General features: G+C 42.1%; 2 protein-coding genes across 2 annotated transcripts; one reads left to right on the top strand and one right to left on the bottom strand.

The window, feature by feature from the left end:
- Positions 1-1,434: 1,434 nt before the first annotated feature.
- On the bottom strand, positions 1,435-7,410 carry LOC105454380 (DEAD-box ATP-dependent RNA helicase 20-like). The gene is made up of 3 exons (XM_011696957.1): positions 7,085-7,410; positions 4,146-4,602; positions 1,435-3,958 (listed from the first exon to the last, which is right to left on the bottom strand). The coding sequence occupies exons 1-3, from the start codon at positions 7,114-7,116 to the stop codon at positions 2,309-2,311; spliced, it is 2,139 nt and encodes a 712-aa protein (XP_011695259.1). The 5' UTR covers positions 7,117-7,410; the 3' UTR covers positions 1,435-2,308.
- A 758-nt stretch (positions 7,411-8,168) lies between these two features.
- Positions 8,169-18,409, top strand: LOC105454379 (nucleoprotein TPR-like). Its single transcript, XM_011696956.1, has 12 exons — positions 8,169-8,596; positions 9,157-9,319; positions 9,465-9,686; positions 10,221-10,780; positions 10,942-11,333; positions 11,443-13,206; positions 13,272-15,728; positions 15,864-16,265; positions 16,616-16,975; positions 17,073-17,244; positions 17,340-17,657; positions 18,187-18,409. The coding sequence occupies exons 1-12, from the start codon at positions 8,428-8,430 to the stop codon at positions 18,300-18,302; spliced, it is 7,095 nt and encodes a 2,364-aa protein (XP_011695258.1). The 5' UTR covers positions 8,169-8,427; the 3' UTR covers positions 18,303-18,409.
- The last annotated feature ends 594 nt before the right edge of the window (positions 18,410-19,003 follow it).

The raw sequence follows: 19,003 nt of genomic DNA, 5'->3' as shown, positions 1-19,003 counted from the left end.
AATCTTTCGGAGTGAGGGACTCCAGAGGGGATCAATATTCTGAGAATTTTTAGATTATATAGAATTTAAATACGTTGTGCCATTTAAAAAGCCTGGTGTAACTTAACGATATTTAAGACATGAAACATTCAAGTATCCAAGTTCTGTGGACTCCTATAAGTGGGGGGAGGGTTCTATAATATAAGTACAAGTTCCAGATATCCAGAGACCGCTGGCTCAAAATTTCAAGAATCCAGAGACCTCAAAGCTCGTTTGAATTTTTGTAAGATCATCGGAGCATGAGATACTTATTTTTAATGCTACGATTAGTTGTATCGGAGAGAGGGAGAGAGAGAGAGAGAGGCAAAGAGGGAGAGAAAGAGAGAGAGAGAGAGAGAGAGTGCCCAAGATCGGTTATCGGTTTAGTTCCCGTTCAATGAAACTGTTTTTATAGACAAATAGATATTCCTAGCTTGTTCTAATTCGTCTTTCTCTCTCTGTCTTGTTTCTTCGCTTCTTTCCTCTCTTTTTCTTGTTAATTTCCCGTTCCCGAAACAAAGGGCACGACAATTTGTTCGTTATGCCGGGGCACATAAAAAACGGCTTAATTTTTATGCAAAAGGCCTTACAAATTTCCTTCCTATTAGAGCATATCGCGCGTTTTTATTTCCTGGGTTTTCATCTGCGTATGTGTAATCACGCGAACTATATATAAATAAATTATAAATTAGTAGTTCTGATATATAGTCTTAATTCACCCCCTTCTATATGTTTCGTGCATTTCGGAAAAAAGCATTTATAATATAGCTACAATAATACTCGCATAAGAGGATTATTATTTATTCTCAGTTATAGATTAGAGGGATTCGTGAACCATCAACGCGATGGTTAACATCTAGGATCGATATTATAAGGTGTACGCTCAGTGCTAACGTTGCTAAATGCTACATCAAGAATTTGAAAAAACTGGAATGTGCCTCGTTTAATTGCCGCTTTAATTAATTGTCAGCCTTAGATTTAACAATTTGAGTCCATTTAACTCGTCAAATCCTTCTAATTAAGCGTAAAAGACGAGCAAAGAGACAACAAGTTGATAGAGAGCAGCAAATAAATACTGTACATAAGAGGCTGGATTAGAAAAACTCTTTTACTTTTAATATAATAATAATTTAACAGAATAGAATTTCATGAAATTTATGAAGGAAAAAAAATAATATATATACTTATAAATATACATACTTATAGAGGGCTATATATATATATATATATATATATATATACATATATATACATATATATATATATATTTATAGAGAAAAAATGCAATATACATATACATTTATAAGTTAATATATATTTATAAGTTCTCTTTTTCCAAAGATGACTAATAAAATAAATAATCTTTATGTACATTCTGTGTACATTTAACTTTTAAATAATTTATAATTTAATTATAAAGACCTTGTCCTTATAATGAACTAATATAATATAATGAAATAATTATAATGAACGTTTGTCACCTCGTGTGCTTTGGCCTTTAAAGTTTTGGCAGTGACGCGAGTTAGAATGCGTCTTAATACTTTAATCCTGATCAGATCAATCGTGATCTCAATCGTTAATCAAACTCAAATTGTTAAAGTATTTTTTAAACCATTTTCCTCAAATCACAATGGCCGTTCCGATGTATCATCTGTTCAACAGTTGATATTACGTATACTATAGATTTTAGTATACGTTAACCATCGGAAATATTGGCCATTGACGACGAACGGAAATCAAATTTCTTTTTTATCCGGAATATGATCTCTTGATTTCGTTGTGATTAACATAAATATGAAATAAATATTGTGTCGGCACAATTCCAGAAAAAAATTAATGAGAAACAAAAAGAGAATAAGTATTACGTTAAAAATAATATAATAGACTGCCGATACGTTGAAAGGGTCGGTGTATTGACGAAAAATCGAAATTCAAGACTGCTCATTATTTAAACAAAAAATACATTTCTATACAAGCCAATCTTTTTCAAAAAATCGTAAAAAAATCCTAATAAGATTTTTTATCGGTAAAGTTTCTTCGTGGAAGGTGCTAAAATTTCCAAAGCAAAATTACGTGATTGCGATTGAAAATGCTGCACGAATTTAACTCAGACTGGCAAATTACAAAATAAAACTTTGAAATCCTTATATAAATGAGCTAACCGTTATCGACAGTCTATCATAAGAAATTGGATTTATTATCCAACGCAAGAGCGAATAAAGCCCGATAGGCGGGACATACTTACTATTCATTTAGCCCGTACCCCGATGGTTTTGCAACGTGGGAGGCGTCACTGCTGCACCGGCGTGGGCGGGTACGGATAGCCGTACGGCGGCACTGCCTGAAACTGGCCGTAGCCCATCGACTGATAGGCGCAGGCACCAGCGTTGGGCGGCGGTCGGTTGGTCTGGAAGAATTTGTTGTTCACGAGGTTCTGGATTCCGGAGTCCGCGTGTCCGCCGGACGGCATCATAAAGGGCGGCGGCATCGAGTAAACGTTGGGCCCACTCTGATTTCCGCTGAAGCCGTTCTGACGATTCTGGAAACGATTACCCTGGTATCCAGGCCTGCTTTGGTACCTGGGCGCGCTGGTGGCCTGATGAGCGGGTTGATGCGGTGGTTGACATGTATTGTTAGCCGTCTGGTAGTTGGTGTGGTTCTGGTAGCCAGTAAGGGATTGTCGTTGCTGGTGTTGCTGCTGATAGGAATGCTGCGGTTGGTAGTTGTTCTGCCGATTGGTCTGATAGCCGTTGTTACGCTGATGACGTGGCACAGTTTTATCCTGAATCATTTGACTGTGATGCCCGTGCTGCTGGTTCGTCTGCAGCATGTGCTGCCAGTTGTTTATCGTCGGGCTGATGTTGCTTCTGGGACTCCCGTGGGAAATGTTATCCTTATTGCCGCGTACGTGACTCCACCGTTGCCGTCCCTTGCCGTATTGATTCCTGACGGAATTCGCCATGTCCGCCAATTGTGGATTTATAGCTTGACCGGCCTCCTCCAGCACTGCGATCAGCTCCTTCGCCTGTCTCGCGTTATTCGGCGTGAAGTAAGCGTAGGCAGTGCCCGCACTCTGGCAACGACCGGTTCTGCCGATCCTGTGGATGTAGTCCTCGGAGCTGTTGGGATAATCGAAGTTGATGACGTACTTTACGTCCTCAACGTCCAAGCCGCGCGCCGCCACATCCGTCGCGACCAAGATCATCGTCTTCCCATTCCGAAATTCCGATAGTACGTAATCGCGCTCTGGCTGAGATTTGTCGCCGTGGATCGAGATCGCCGACCAGCCCTCGCGTTTGATTGCCTTCGTGATGTCGTCCACCTTCTTCTTCGTCTCCACGAAAATGATCATCTTGCTGCCGCGTTCGGTGCCAATCTCGCGCAACAATTGCGACAGCTTCATCTCCTTCTCGTGCTCCTGGCAGATCTCGATGATCTGCCGAATGTTGTGGTTGGCCGCCAGATTTAGGGACCCGATGTTGATCTGGATGTAATCGTTGAGAAAGTCCTCGGCGAGGGCCTGCACCTCTTTGGGCCAGGTGGCGGACCACATGAGCACCTGCCGATCAGGCCGAATCTGCTCGATGATCTTACGTATCTGCGGCTCGAAACCCATGTCCAGCATTCGATCGGCCTCGTCCAAGACCAGATATGTGCACCTGCGCATATTCGTGGTGCCCTTCTCGAGGAAATCGATCAGTCTGCCGGGGGTCGCGATGCAGATTTCCACCCCGCGCTCGAGATCGCGCGCCTGCGGCCCCTTCGGCGAGCCGCCGAAGATGCAGGTGTTGCGGATGCACGAGGACGAGCCGAAATCACGCGCGACCGTTTGGATCTGCTGAGCCAATTCGCGCGTGGGAGCGAGAATTAGAACGATTGGTCCGTCGCCACGGCTGAGGCGAGGCTGATGATTGATGTGCACCGTCGCCGGGAGCATATACTGAAATAGATGGAAGAAAGTGACGTAGGTAAGTGTGCATCTAAAAGAATTGAGATGTCTTTTTAGTTATCAAAGTCTTCACTAAATCGAAGTAACCGAGAGTTTATAAATAAACTTAAATTATTTTATCATTACTTTTTGTAATCTAAGCTGTAAGTTAATTAATTTAGTTAACGAGAATGCTTACTGCTAAAGTTTTCCCGGAACCGGTTTGGGCGATTCCGACCAAATCTCGTCCGCTAAGTGCGATCGGCCAACCCTGAGCTTGAATTGCAGTCGGTTCGGCGAAACCCTGCTGCCTGATCACGTTCATCACGTATTCCGGAAAGTTGCTCTCCTCGAAGGCTTGGATGGGAAAAGGCGTGTTGTTGCCTTTGACAGTGATCTCTTTGCTCGCATGATACTTGATGATCTCGTCTTGCGTTCTCTTCGTGATGTTGGGGTGGGGAATATACAAGATCTTTTCTATCTTGGGCATACTCGACAGGTCCCAATTAGGCTTCTTCAGTAAATCGCCCGGAGTCTTCTTGTGATTCTGCTTCTTTGTGCCATACTCCTTCTGACTCTGTTGCTGACTGTTCCAATAAGTTCCGCCAACCCCTCCATTGCGATTGCCATGATCTCGATTTCCCCTGGATCTGTAACTTTAATTAAAATCTTCATTAAAAAAAAACAGCACATAAAAAAGATCTTTTTTCGGTTAATTTTAATGCAGGTTTCTCACACAAATATCTTTTTATTAATTCATTTATTCAACCAATTAATATTGGCTCATCCTGAGTAGGTTTTAGCTTGTTTTAGGTCCGATGTTTTGAGTGAATCTCTCTCTCTCTCTCTCTCTCACTCTCAAGCGAGAGAGTGAAAAAGTTCTAAATTTAACGTTGTGTAGTTAGTCAAAATAATGTTGTGCAATTGGGTCTTAAAGATTCGATCTTGCTTCCTCTTTATCAACATTCGTAAGAATAAATGCTTTACAAATATTTGATAAATAATGTAGTTTTAAATCGCATACAAAATCCCTAATTTAAACTTCGTGTCCACGATCGGACATATTTCTAGAGTGCATTTCAAACGATTTTATACTATGCACACCTCTCAGGGACGTTCTGAAGATCATGCCCCGAGGGCATCCTGTACATCCTGAGCTGCGTTCCGTACTTGGCGCTTACAGCGCTCATGGAATCATTTCATCCTTGTGCAAATAAAATTAAGAAATCAAATGTAATTGAGAATTCAAGATTAATTCGTCGAATTTCGAACACGAAGAGTGTCGCGAGAAAAGTTCTAATCGTAGACCTATAGCCGTGTACATAATAAATTAATATACGGAGTGAAAAATTATAACGAGTTTCACCGATCACAACTTATTGAAATCTTAATGCATTCGGCAAGAGAAAATAAAAAAAAACTCATGTACGACGCGATCGATTGCATGAACGATTATTATTGTGTTCGATGATTGTGTCAATTGTGCAGTGTATATAAATAAAAATGCTTATTACAGAGAGAAATGCTAATTACGTATTCTCATATTACTAAAACATATTTTCTTATTAACATAAATATGTATTTTATTTGGCGCCTGTTTGAATGCGTTTAACCGATGGAATTAATCGGACGGACGATTTCGTCAGTATTGGTTCTTTGATAACGAGAATAACGAAAACTATAATACCAACTTATTTATTGTACATAGTATGTATAAAATAGTATATAGTCTTTCTTCTTTAAAACTTGTACAAATCATTTATCAAATTAAACAAGGACAAATCATGCTCACAGCGCGTGAGCGTTAAAACGGAACTCAGCTACAATGTTTGGATACGTATAAATTTGGATACATATAAATTCGATATACGAATATCTAAGATTTCGAACAAAAAATGTTCATTGTGAATTTCTTTAATTGAATATTCAAGCTTAATTATTTTTGTCACAACAATTAATAAACGTGTTTAACGAATTGTTGCGCATCTTTTATCTTGAGCGTTTCTCAGCGGCTAAAATAATTACGAATTTCGTTTCTACGTTTATCAATATCGCGATTAATTTGTCACTTCAACCGTTTTAATTACTTAGAGAATCGCAAATAAATTTCAAATCACGGTATATATTTAAAGTTGAGCGAGATTAATATCTTGATCTCGAGTTTGTTCTGCTTGAATTTTTCGAGAACAAGCGCTTTTCAACATCTTTGATCTTATTTTCAGAGCTAAGAATTTCATTCGTGTTTCATTTATGTTTCTTAATTCGTATTCTTAGCCTTTGACGAGCTTTATTGTTCTGAAAATACAATTTTAAATTATTACCAAAGACATACAGATTCAGATTATTAAAACTCAATCCCCCAGATAATAAATTAACATTATTTGTCATTTTTGTGTCAAAATGTCATAAAAAATGTCACATTTTGATATCAAAATGACGAAAAACGTTAGCTTGCTACCTGGACGATTGAGTTACTTGTCGATTAAAATTAATCAAAGTTGCCCTTAATGTAAGATGCTATCAATTGATCAATTTATTATTTGTGTATTATATATATATATATATACACACATATATATATATATATATTTATATGTATATATACTATATATATTCTATATTTTTCATGTCAGAAATGGATTTTAACCGATTGATCATGTATGTATCTTCTTTATCGAATATCTTAGCCATCTTATTTATTTATTGGTTACAAACATCGTCTAAGTAAATAATAAAATATATATCAATTTTTCTCAATAATTGACCTTTCTGCGAAACTTCTGCGAAAATAATGTTTATAATTTCTTTGTTAGCAATAGAAATAATAGTCGGACAAAAAAAAAGTCTCTGACCTGTGGTCACGTTTGAGTTATCATACCATCTTACATCTAATTTCTTTTTCAAACAACGATGTACCTGCTTCTACAAATTTATCAGCATTTATTAGGCAAAATCCGCCGGGCAAAACTCTTGGAATATCCGTCGGATATATTTTATAGAAAATGGAGCAACTACACAAGCTTGGAGGAGGAAAATGGCGGCTACTATGCAAAATTAGGTGAGATCTCAGCGAAGCCCTCGGGGCGCTTCTAGACTGACAGATCTCATCTTCATCGCTAAAGCACATCGGATACGTACTTGCTGTGAATTTGCGAGTATCCGTTGTACATTTTAGTTTGCGCGCACGCTTGGTCGACGAGAAGAGATGCGTTGTGGACGTTGTGGAAAATATGGGAGCACAGAGTATGTCGAGTCAGTTGTTGACGGTCTGAATTGTGGACGCCAGGGGATCTTCGTGTGCCTCGTATTCGATTGTCGCGCGAGCGGGGCAGACAGCTCTGCTACGACGGCTCGGCTCGGCTCGACGCGGCACCAGCAGCGTATCCACGGACTCGACCCACAGGAACCGGCGAACTGGTGGAGCCGCTATGGCTGACAACGACTCCGACGGGACGGAAACGACAGTCTACGCGAAATGTTATCTCGCACATCGACCCGCGGATGTGGAGCATGCGCCGTTCAGGGGCACAGAGCAGGAGTGTGCTTATGTGTAGAGTCCTAGATTATCAGAGAGAAGCGCCAACCGACTTATGGCAGTATCGCAAAAGTACTAGAAAATATTAAAAATGGCGTCGAATGTCCAATCAGGACTCGTAAAGCCGGTATCAGACTACGCATTGGAGATTGAGATTAAGATTGAGATTGAAGCTCAGCCAATGAGAGCACAGCAGACTGAGATTTGGAGTTTGGAAATTAGAATTCCGTCTATTTTTCAATCTTCAATCTCAATCTTAGCCAATGGCTTTGACGACTTTTTGGTCACGTGATGACTACTGACATTTTTACCGAGAATGATAAAGCAGATAGAGGTTAAGTTTGTACAATAATAAACGTGCAATTAAATTTAATGCACAGATAAGTATTGTTATAAATAAAATTTAGTAAATTATCTTAATAATATATGCAAATATGTATATAAACCGAGCTGCTTTGTTTGCTGAACGCAGCAATATTGTCAATTGCAATGCAGATTACAATCTATAATGTGATTGGACAATCTTCAATCTCAATCTTAATCTCATACGTAGTCTGATACAGGCTTAACACCAGTCGCGCTTCTCTGATATCTAGGACTCTAGCTGTGACTAGAGTCCTGTAGAGATCTGTGAAACCAACTAGAGAACTGTTGGCAGTGCTGGCTATTCTTGCCTGTACTGTACTGATTTTAACTCGATTTGCCGTTTGCGCTACGTTAACGTGACTGTACGTGACGACGAAGCGGGTGGAAGCGGGTAAACGTTCGTTCGTTCGCCGTAAGAAAAACGCGATAACGTTTATTGTAAGCGCGAGGGGACGCAAATGTGGCTTTATGTGGCGCCCGCTCGGAAATATTCGACGATTTAACGCTTGTAATCTGAGTACCTTGACCGTAAACTGAATCCGACCGATCCGGCCATTTGATCGCGCACAATTCGTTCGACATGGAGGTCGAGGAGAGCGAGCCCAATGTTCTGCGGGAGATAGCGAACGACGACGAGCTGGCGCAAATCCCGAGGGAGCTGACGAGGAAGATCAACGCGCATTTTAACGCGAGATTCGAGGAGTTCATAACCGCCAAGGCGGTTTTCGAGACCAACCGAAAGTGCCTGGGTAAGCTGGACGCCGGTTTTCGAAATCTCGTGCCTTCGGACGTTCGCGAGGAGCGCGTTTGTTTTATTTACCTCAGAAATTCCGACGCTTTTATTTATCTTTTTTTTTCCAAATTTAAGTCCCCTTCTACTGACGCTTTCGTTGTTTACTTTCAAAATAACGGAAGCGATATAAGCTTGGTTTAATCTTAAGTGTCGAAAGTACAATGGCAATGCCGAAATTTATCCAAGATAAAGAATCTTAAAATTTATAAAGCAAGGAATGTGAACAAATAAAAGTCCTCGTGCCTTCGGACGTTCGCGAGGAGCGCGTTTGTTTTATTTACCTCAGAAACTCCGACGCTTTTATTTATCTTTTTTTATTTTCCAAATTCAAGTCCCCTTCTACCGACGCTTTCGTTATTTACTCTCGGAAATAACGGAAGCGATGTAAGCTTGCTTTAAATCTTGAGTGTCGAAAGTACAATGGCAATGCCGAAATTTATCCAAGATAAAGAATCTTGAAATTTATAAAGCAAGGAATGTGAATAAATAAAAGAACTTTGTATAACTGATTTACAGAGCAAAATTTGGAGCAGGCGCAGAAGGAACTTGCGGAGCAGAAGTTGGATCTTGACGAGTATAGAGGAAAGTTAGAGCTAACGGAAAAGAGCAATACTGAAATATGTGGCAATCTTGAGGAAGTGAAAATTGAAGTGCACCGATTACAGGAATCTGTCAAACGGTAACATTACATACAGTTTCTAACTGAATATTACAAAATTTTGTTATTTCTACAGAAGAAACAGTAATATAGAGTTACTGCACTAAATAGTTTAAGACTCTAATATTTTTAATCTAATGTTGTTGACATTTAATGTTGATTACAGGCTGGAGAAGGAAAATGGTGAATTACGTAGGCAGAGAGATACAGCTACAGATGAGGCGAATGCATTGCAGCTGCAAGTTGAAAGGCGGGATACCGAAATTGAAAGAATGCGTACTGATTTGTCGTCTTTAAGCTCCCAGCTTCAAACTGCCATCGCATCCAAGTGCCAAACTCTGGCTGAGACCGAGGAAATTCGCAGTCGAGAGATGACCTTAGATTTCAAGTAAGTTAGAAGGAAAAAACTTGTTTTTTAAATGCGCAAAATATATAATATATTATTTAATTGTTACTTAGAGTTATTACATTTTTATTACTTTTGTAATAATTTACAACAATAATTTTAATACATTTTTAATGTATATTTCTATAAATTGTTTGTAATATGTATGTATATATTATACAGTGGCTGATGCAGAGAGTTGTTTTGGAGGGGGATGGGGGGGTGGTATGACAAAATATGAATATTTAGTTATTACTGTCGTTAATGTTATTTTTGATATTTTTTATTTAAAAAAAGTTGAGTGAACGTTATTTAGTCTTAAATAATTTCTGATAATTTTTTTTCTCAATTCATTTTAAACCGACTTTTTCCAATATACGAAATTTGTTCAGAGAGCTCTGAGGGGGGGGATGATCGCCCTCTCCGTCCCTCCCTTGTATCCGCCATTGATATTATATGTATTGTATATTTATAAGAACGTAAAGAAATTAATTATAGGTATGATATATATTCTTAATTTGAATCACGTGTGCACAGAGAGAAACGACTAGACAAAGAACGAATGCTTCTTTCTCAACAAATGGCAGGCCTTGAAGAAGAGCTGGCCAAAAGGACCTCTGAACTTCAAACAGCACGATCCGAAGCCTCCGCCAGGGCTCTTTTAATTGACACGCAGCTGTCCCAGCGCGAGGAAGATTTGCGGATAGTCAATGAGGCCAATTCCCAACTGCGAGAATCGGTTTCCTCTCTCCAGAAGCAGAATGATGAACTGGTTCAGAAGGTGGAACAGCAGCGTGCCCATGAAATTGCTATTAACGATTCTTATCAAAAAGAAATCAATGCGCAGAAAAATTTGTCTAGTTTATACGAGTCGATGAAGGACGATGCCAATGCCAAGGCGGAGGCACTTTCTAATGCAGCGAGCGAGCTACAGAAACTTGTGGACAGCACCGCGGAGGAGTATGGAGTCTTGGAGACGAAGTACAATCAATTATTGATCCAGCACAAGCAAGATATCGATGACAAGGAGCAGAACATCCAGGAACTGACAAAAGAGCTAGAACATGCTAATGAATTACTGAAGAATATCCAACAAGGTGAGTTGTGAATTAATTCTAATTCTTTGTCATGTTTAATGGATTAATGCTGGTAATGTAATGTTTTCTCATTTTATTCTCTGCGTTCATCGTTGTACCTTTTAATTATTTCTCTTATTATTATGATGCATTTCATTATAATATTTATACAAACTTTGCAGAGAAATTGAACCAAGCTGTAGAACAGTTGGCACCTACAGCAGCTATAACCAGTCGAGTGTTACGAAAAGGATTAAGCCTCACGCAGATTTATACCCAACTAGTCGAAGTCACCAATGAATTGACCTTGGAACGAGAGGAAAATGAACGTTTGAAGTCGCAGATGGATGTAATCCTTCGTGAATTAGAGCAGAAGGCACCGTTATTGCAGCAACAGCGTCAAGATTACGAAAACGCTGTGGCGAATATCGAGACGCTGACAAACAGGATGGACGAGCTTGTCGTGGAAAATCAACGTCTCCAAGAAAGTTCCGACGAGGCTAATCGTCTTGCCAAGCATCACACCACAGAAAACAAAAAGCTGAAAATTGAATTGGCTGACTTAGCTAGACAAGTGAGTTATATTTTTTCATGTTCATATAGTAAATTAGAATTTATAAACGATAACTTTAGATGCTCAATCATGTAATGTACGATTATAAATTTTTTTTTTTATATCATAGGTATGTTATCTGCTCAAAGAGGTCCAAGAAAGCCGCACCGGCACTCGCGTGGAAACTAGAGATTTGCCTTCCTCCATCGACACAGATGACATCTTGTCGTCGCAGATCATCAGTAAGAAATTGGTGACCTTTAAAGATATCGAGGAATTGCAGGAGAACAATCAGAAGCTCTTGGCAGTTGTCCGCGCGTTGTCATCCAGACAAGAGGAAATCGAGCGGGCCACCGACGAAATAAATTCGGGCGAGATGAAGGAGAAGCTGGACCGTTACATGGAACAATTGACGGATATGCAGACCGCGCAGGACAGACAGTCGAAGATGTTGGACGGCCTCTTGAAGCAGAGAGACATGTACAAAAACATGTATCAACAGATCAAGAATTCCAGCGAGAAGAGGAAGGAGGAGTTGGATAAGGATATCGACGAGTCCAAATCCAAATCGGAAGATGAGTCGAAGGGAACGAGAAGCGACGAAGAGAAGGAAAAGTTGCTTAAGAGGCTGAAAGAGGCCGAGGATAAATTTAAACACGTTTCGGATGAGTATGAGATATATCGCAAAGAACGAACCGCGCATGAGAAGATGTTGGGCGAGGAGGTGGAGAGGCTCAGGAAAGAGGCGGAAGCGAATTCGGCGAGGTGTTGCAGATTGAGAGCGCAGCTGGACTCGGCGAACGAGAGATTCACACTTTTGCAGGGCAATGTCGCCTCGTACAAGTCCCAGATCAAAGCTCTCGAAGAGAAATGCACCAATTACAGTGTTACTATCAGCAAACACGAGCAAAGTATTATGATCTTGAAGGACGAGACGCTTTCTGCTCAAAGTCGCTTGTCTCGGGCGGAAGTCCAACTGGAGAACCTTCGTCAAGAACGTCAACTTCTGCGTGACTCTGAGGGACGTCTTCTGAAGGAGCGGGAAATTTTCCAAAGAGAAAGGCAGACTCAGGCACTGCTTAAGGCGGACATGGAGTCTATCAAGGCCAGTTTGGAGCGAGTCCAGGCCGAGGGACAGCTTAGGGCCGAGCAGAGATTCGACGACGCCAACAGAGAGTGCGCTGCTCTTCGACGCCGTCTTCAGGAGGAGCAGGATCGCTTCAGAGAATTGGCGGCTCATTTGGAGAGACAATTCGCGACCGCTCAAGACAGATTGAAGGAGGAACGCGAATTGAGCGAGAGACTGAAAACGGAACTGGATCAAGCGAGAGAGAGCGAGGCTCAAAGCAGTCAGAAAGTTGATCAGTTGAGTAGTAAATTGAGACAAGTGGCTGCTCATTCCATCGCTAAACCCTTGACGGGCGACGAAGGTCTTGTGAAGAGGGTGAAGGAGTTGGAGATGCAACTGGGTACCTCTCAGGTCGAAGTGAACTCGCTCTCCGAACAGTTGAAGGCAGCCAGGCAACAAAGTCAGCAGTATTGCGACATTGCCGAGAGCGCCGAAACGCAATTGAGAGAGTTGACAGCCGAGTACAACAAATGCAAGGAGGAGCTGGAAAATGCTCTGAAAGAGTCGCGCGTGGAGATTATTTCGTTGCAGAAGAGAGTGAAGGAACTGGGTGATGATCTAGCAAAGATATCAAATGGCAGGCAAGAGACCGATTTAGAGCTGAGAGACAGACTGGCTGAGGCTGAAAGAAAGGTCGAAGAACTCGACGAGTTGAAAGGTGAAATGGAGTTGCTGAAGAACGACTTGAAGTCTGTCTCTATCGCGGCCAAAGAAGCGGAGGACAAATACGCTAGAGAAATGATGCAGCATTCGTCCGATTTGCAGGTAAGTCTAGCAGTAAATACATTTATACGAATTTATATAACTTCTTCACATAAATATTTTCACAGATTTTGGCAAAATTGAAAGAGGAAGCTCAACAAGTTCAACAGCGACTTGATGTTCTAAACCAAGAGCGAAACTCGGCAGTGGAAGTTCTACAAATTGAGAAATCAGCCTTGAAACAGAGAGAGCAGAAATTCGTGAACGAGATCGAAGAGACCCAAAAGAGAATTGTAGACCTCGATTCGCAGAATGTGCTTCTGCATAATCAGATTCAGGAGTTGGGCGACCGAATAGCCATCATGCAGAGTCAGCAGACCAAGATAAGCGGAGGAAGGGAAAGTCCTGACACTAGCCTGGAAGCTCTGAACAAGAGTTTCAGCTCCGTGGAGGAGGATTCCAAATCAGTTGAGCAATTGTTGAGAGTCATGAAATATTTGAGAAGAGAAAAAGATCTGGCCTTAGCCAAGACCGACGTTCTTAGAGCCGAGAATCTCAGACTGAAATCGCAGACCGAGGTAATGGAGAAGCGGTTGAAGGAAACCGAAATTTTGCTGAACTCTGAACGTGAAAAATCCGAGATCGATGTAATGACCACGTCCAAGCATTCGGAGTTGCTGCGCAAAGTGGAGACGTTGAACGCCATCACGGATTCTAACCGAATCCTCAGGGAGGAAAGAGACAGTCTGAGTGCGAAGGTCAACGAACTCACGGCCAAAGTGAACGCTTTATCGGAGGAGGTGGTACCTCTTCGAGATATATCCAGAGATTTGACAGCCAAAACGGAAGCTCTGACAGAGGAGAACACGAGTTTGAAAGGAGAGGCAACCAGATGGAGGCAAAGAGCGAATACGTTATTAGAAAGGGCGAATAAGGCCAGCCCTGAGGATTGGCGGCGACTTCAAACTGAAAGAGAGAACCTGAGCAAGCTGTTAACGTCGGAGAGGGAGACTCACGCGAAGAGAACGGACGAATTTAATCAAGTGAAGACGGAGAAGGCGAAATTGGAGGAGCAGCTGGCGCATCTGCAGAGGCAGGCGCAAACCCAGGATGAACATATATCGCGAGCGTCGGAAGAGGTTCGCAAGCTGGGGCAGGAACTCAACGAGGCGCTGGCCGATTCCACCTCGAAGGCCAAAGATTTGGTGTCCCTGAGGAAGGAGTTGAGCGAGAAGGATGCCGTTCTCAATGACATCAGAAACAAGGAGATTCAAATCCGCAAAATAGCCAAGAAGTATAAAACGCAATATGAGGAGCTCGCGCGAACCGTCGAGGAGGAGAAGAGCCGCAATGAGGAAACCAGGAATGAGGATGCTTCCGGCGCGACGACGCAGGAGCGTGAGGCTCAGCTGCGAGAGGAGGGCCGCCAGGAGCTTCGTCAAATAAATATCGAGCTTACGACGAAGATAGACGAAGTGACGCGTCAGGTGGTGGCGGCTCAAAACGAGGCGGACAACTTGAAAAAAGAAATCGAGGCTATGAATCGCAGCAGTGTGGAGAAGGAGGACAGGGCGAAGCAGGTTCTCAAGGGCGCCAGAACGAAGATCATGCAGCTGACGGAATCCAAGAAGATCTGCGAAAAAGAATTACTGGATCTGAAATCCAGGATCGAGTCGGCGGGAGGTAGCGCCGGAGTTCAAGGAGATCCCGATACGGAGCACGACGCGCGGTTAGTGGCGTTGAAGTCGCAGATGGAAGGTCGTCTCTCCAGGCTGGAGCATGAGAAGTCGGAGATACAGGCGGAGAAGGAGGCGCTTCTACAGCGGGTTGCTCAACTCCAGAGACAGTTGTCGGGGGTAAGCGGCGTGAGCGCGACTACGGAGCCACCGACAGCGAACATCAAACCGATGTCCGCCAGAACGGAGACCCCGTTGGCCAGCATCAGACCGATGAGCGTGGTGGTGCAGTCGCGAACGGCTGCCGTCCTACCGACTACAGCTGGCGCGCCGGTCATGGTCGCGCCGCATCAGATGCAGCAGCAGCAGCAGGTAGTGCACACCACGGAGACGAGCTCGCCGACTAGCAGTCTGACGGACTTCCAGCCGGCAAGTACCAGTACTTCGTCGCAGAGTGCGCAAACCAGCGGTCTTCGTCAACTGGTGGTGCAGCCGCAGCTAAGCGAATCCGCGGAATCAACGCAGAGAGAAGATCCCGAAAGTGCGGAGAGTGCACTTAACTTGCAGCCGCAACAGCAGCCGTGCCAGCAGCAGCAACAACAACAGCAACAGACAGTAGCGCTGGTGAGTCCCAGAGTGGAGCAACAGCAGCAGCAGCAGCAGCAGCAGATCACTATCAGCGACCAGCAGCAGACGGTGGCGAGCAGCTCCACACAATCGGTCAGTACTTCTCAAGCTTCCACGGGACTCAAGAGAACTCGAGGTAGAGACTCGACCGCCTCCGGTTCCGGGATAATCGAAAGTTTGGATCACGGACGTCAGGATCAGGTGCCGAGCCCGAAAACCAAGAGGAGCAGACAGGACATTAGCGCGACCGCGAGCGCCAGCGCTTCGGAAGTGGAGTATCAGGTGAGGATATAAAAAAAACGAGGATAAAAAAAAGAACAAAATTTAACATTTCTATTGTATTTATCTGTAATTCAGTTTCGAAAATAATATTTTATTGTTGATTTCTAATATTGACAACGCTTTTTTTTTTATCAGGTGCCTACGTCAAGTCAAAGAGATCAAGATGAAGAAGTGGAAGAAGGCTGCGTAGTTGTGGTGGACTGTGATGAGGGTGAAGGTGGGGGCAACCATCAAGCACAGGAAGAGGAGGAATTTGACAACGATACGTACGAGATAGAGGAAGAGGAAGAGATGCAGTACGAAGTCGAAGTAGAGGTTGAACGAGACAATAACGAGGTGGAGATCATCATGGAGGAGGATTCCACCAGTGTTGAGATGCCTAGACAAGGTCAAGCCATTATTCCTACGAGTCAGCAACAGTCTGAAGCCATCAGCAGCGCTGGGCCGACCGGTGAACCCGCCACGTCCTTCACGGCCATGTCGTCTAGAGGGATCGCGCCTATACCCAGGCAGCAGCAACAGCAACATCTTCTTCTGGTTAGTATTTAAAATATTTTTATTTATTACATTTTAGAGAATTTTACATTATCTCAGGTTAAAAATAATTACCGCTCGTATGCATAAAACAATCAAATAGATAAGATTCAGACCAGTAAACGGGCGAAACTGTTTTTGATTAAATAAATAATTTATCGATAATTGAAATAATTTATCGATAATTTATCGATAATTGAAATGAATAAATAAATTCCATCAAATCGTTATTTATTAAATTATCAGTAAATTATTATGTATTTAACTAAAAAAAAGTTTTGCTTGTTTATTGGCCTGAATCTTGTCTATTTTATTTATATTATCTCAATTTATCGTCTTTTTTTCCCCCAAAGCCACAACAAGGATACGAGGATGGCGGCGACGACTGCATCGTACCAAGCACTCCTACCCTCTTCGTTCCCCGTCGCGACGGTTTCGGTGAAGCTGTAAGCTCTCCACAGGTGCCGCAAGGTCGTTTCACCTTTGGAGACTCTTCGGCGCCTACAACAGCCTCCTCGACACCGTCTCTGACAACTCCCACAGGCTCTAACACTAGGATCTTTGGTTCAACCAATTCCGCTGTGGTTCAGGTTGTTCAGGAGAGCCTGGACGATAGCAGAATGGACTTGACACAACTGGAGGACGGTGGAACTGGTCGCAGTGTTCCCACGACACCTCTTCAGGTTTCTCCAGCTGCGGATTTGCCGCCTTCGGTAAGAAAAAAATTCTGTTTTTCAATTTTACAATTTCTTATTAACATATTAAGCATTATTGAAACTTAATGTCTCTTCACAATTCTCATTGCAACAGACTAGTAGTAGCCAGTCCGAAGAACAAGAGAGCACCGTGACGCATGTTTCCGTGACGGCGACTTCCGGAGACAATGAGGACGCTAACATTCCCAGTATTCGCATTGTCGGTGCTGACGACCAGCAGCGCGGTTCAACTGAAGCCACAGAATCTAGTACAACTCCAAGCGAAGGTATATCTCATTAAAACCTAATTTGAATTCATTAAAAAGAGAAAACGAGAGTACGGATTTTAATTCTATTGCTTCCTCTTCTGTTTGTTTCGCAGGAGTGAGCTCGGAGGGTGAGAAGCGAGTGGAAGAACCGACCTTGGCATCCGGCGACGACGATGTCGTCGATACGGTAGAGGCGACGGAAGAGGCAGGAAGCGAACTCGTTGAAGACGAAGTCGAAGAGGAGAACCGCGAAGCGGAGGCGTCGCCGTCTAGTAACACTCGCCAGAGGACAATGGCAGCCAGCCTGGCGGCCGCGGGTGATTCTAATAGCGCCAGGGGAGTAGTAAGAAGATCACCGAGATCGCCCTTTAGAGTGGCAAGAGGCGCGAGGCCTACACCGATTGTGTGGGGTGAAACCCAGTCCGGTAGAGGTGAGTAGCGCGATTAAATAAGATTTTAACGATAAGACTTTCTTATTCGTTTATTTCGAAACAATATCTTATCGTTTCCTTTGTCGTTAACTTTTTACTTGAATAATATGATTTTTGTTGTTTTTTCATTTAATAGCTAAAGCTAAATGATTAACTCATAGCTATATCACATGTACAGTCGTGGACAGATCGGTTGCGACACTTTTTTTATAGGTTTCTAAAATATATATTTAACATACATAATATATATTTTATAGGTAACTAATATTTTGCAAATGCGCACCACGATGTACTATTTTTAGTCTAGAGATAATTTAACACCAATCGTGGTTCGCATTTGCAAAATATTAGTGCGTTTTGAAACTTATAAAAAAAAGTGTCGCAACCAACCTGTCCGCGATTCTACATACTCGATTAGAATGTCTCGCTCTTTTTAAGATAGATGAATTTATATACAAATGTCCAATGCTTTCTTCGACAAAGCTTTATGTGTGAATGTTAATACGAAAATAAATTTCTATTTTCGAAGGACAACCAGTGATGCGAGGACATGCCGCTAGAGGAGCCGCCAATGAGGGGGGACGAGGACGAGGGACGCGAGGTCGACGAATGCGTGCGAAATATCCTTATACCCGATACTCGTAATACCGCGCAGCAGAAGACTTCCCTGTCTGTACGTCTTGTATTTGTCATTCTCTGTAGTTATATCGTCTTTTTATGTTAAACACAAGTAAAGGATAAACTTTAGTAAACCGAATTTATTCACTTATAAGCATTTTAACGTTCCTAATCGTTTCTCAAAAGAAAAGAGTCGGTTAAAAGTAGATCTAAGTGTCTAAATATTCACGATCACAAAAATATGCAGAAAATTTCATATCATGTTTTTTTTTTATACTTTGCTTGATAGATCCTTTAAGAGAGATTTAAAAATTGATTTCTTTTTACAAGAATTTCAGGATCGAAAAATTTGTCTTTTTTTTTTTTTTAAATACTATGAGAAATTGGTAAATTTTAGATTTAAGAAAATAAAGTTTCTATTTCTTTTGCGATTTGAATTTGTTCACTTTGAAATCCATTTTAACCCAAAAAAATCCTAAAAATGGTTTTAAAGCGGGCATGTCAAAAATTAAATGCAAAAATTAAATTTCCAGCGAATACAATATATTAATATATAATTTTATACGTAATATTTTGCACGCGATTCGGACTTTCATTCCTCATACGCGACTAGCAGGTTTTTTTTTTTTTTTTTTTTGACAGGATTGACTTCGTGAAACAGGTGTCCGTGAATGTCGACGTTGACATAACGGCGCCGCCGGCTCTCGTTTTTGGGCGTCAGTCCAATT

The sequence above is a fragment of the Wasmannia auropunctata genome, unplaced genomic scaffold, assembly GCF_000956235.1.
Source record: "Wasmannia auropunctata unplaced genomic scaffold, wasmannia.A_1.0 LD335985.1, whole genome shotgun sequence".
NCBI classification, from domain to species: Eukaryota; Metazoa; Arthropoda; class Insecta; order Hymenoptera; family Formicidae; genus Wasmannia; species Wasmannia auropunctata.
Note: the sequence above shows the minus strand (reverse complement) of the source record. Positions and strands in the feature narration are given on the sequence as shown.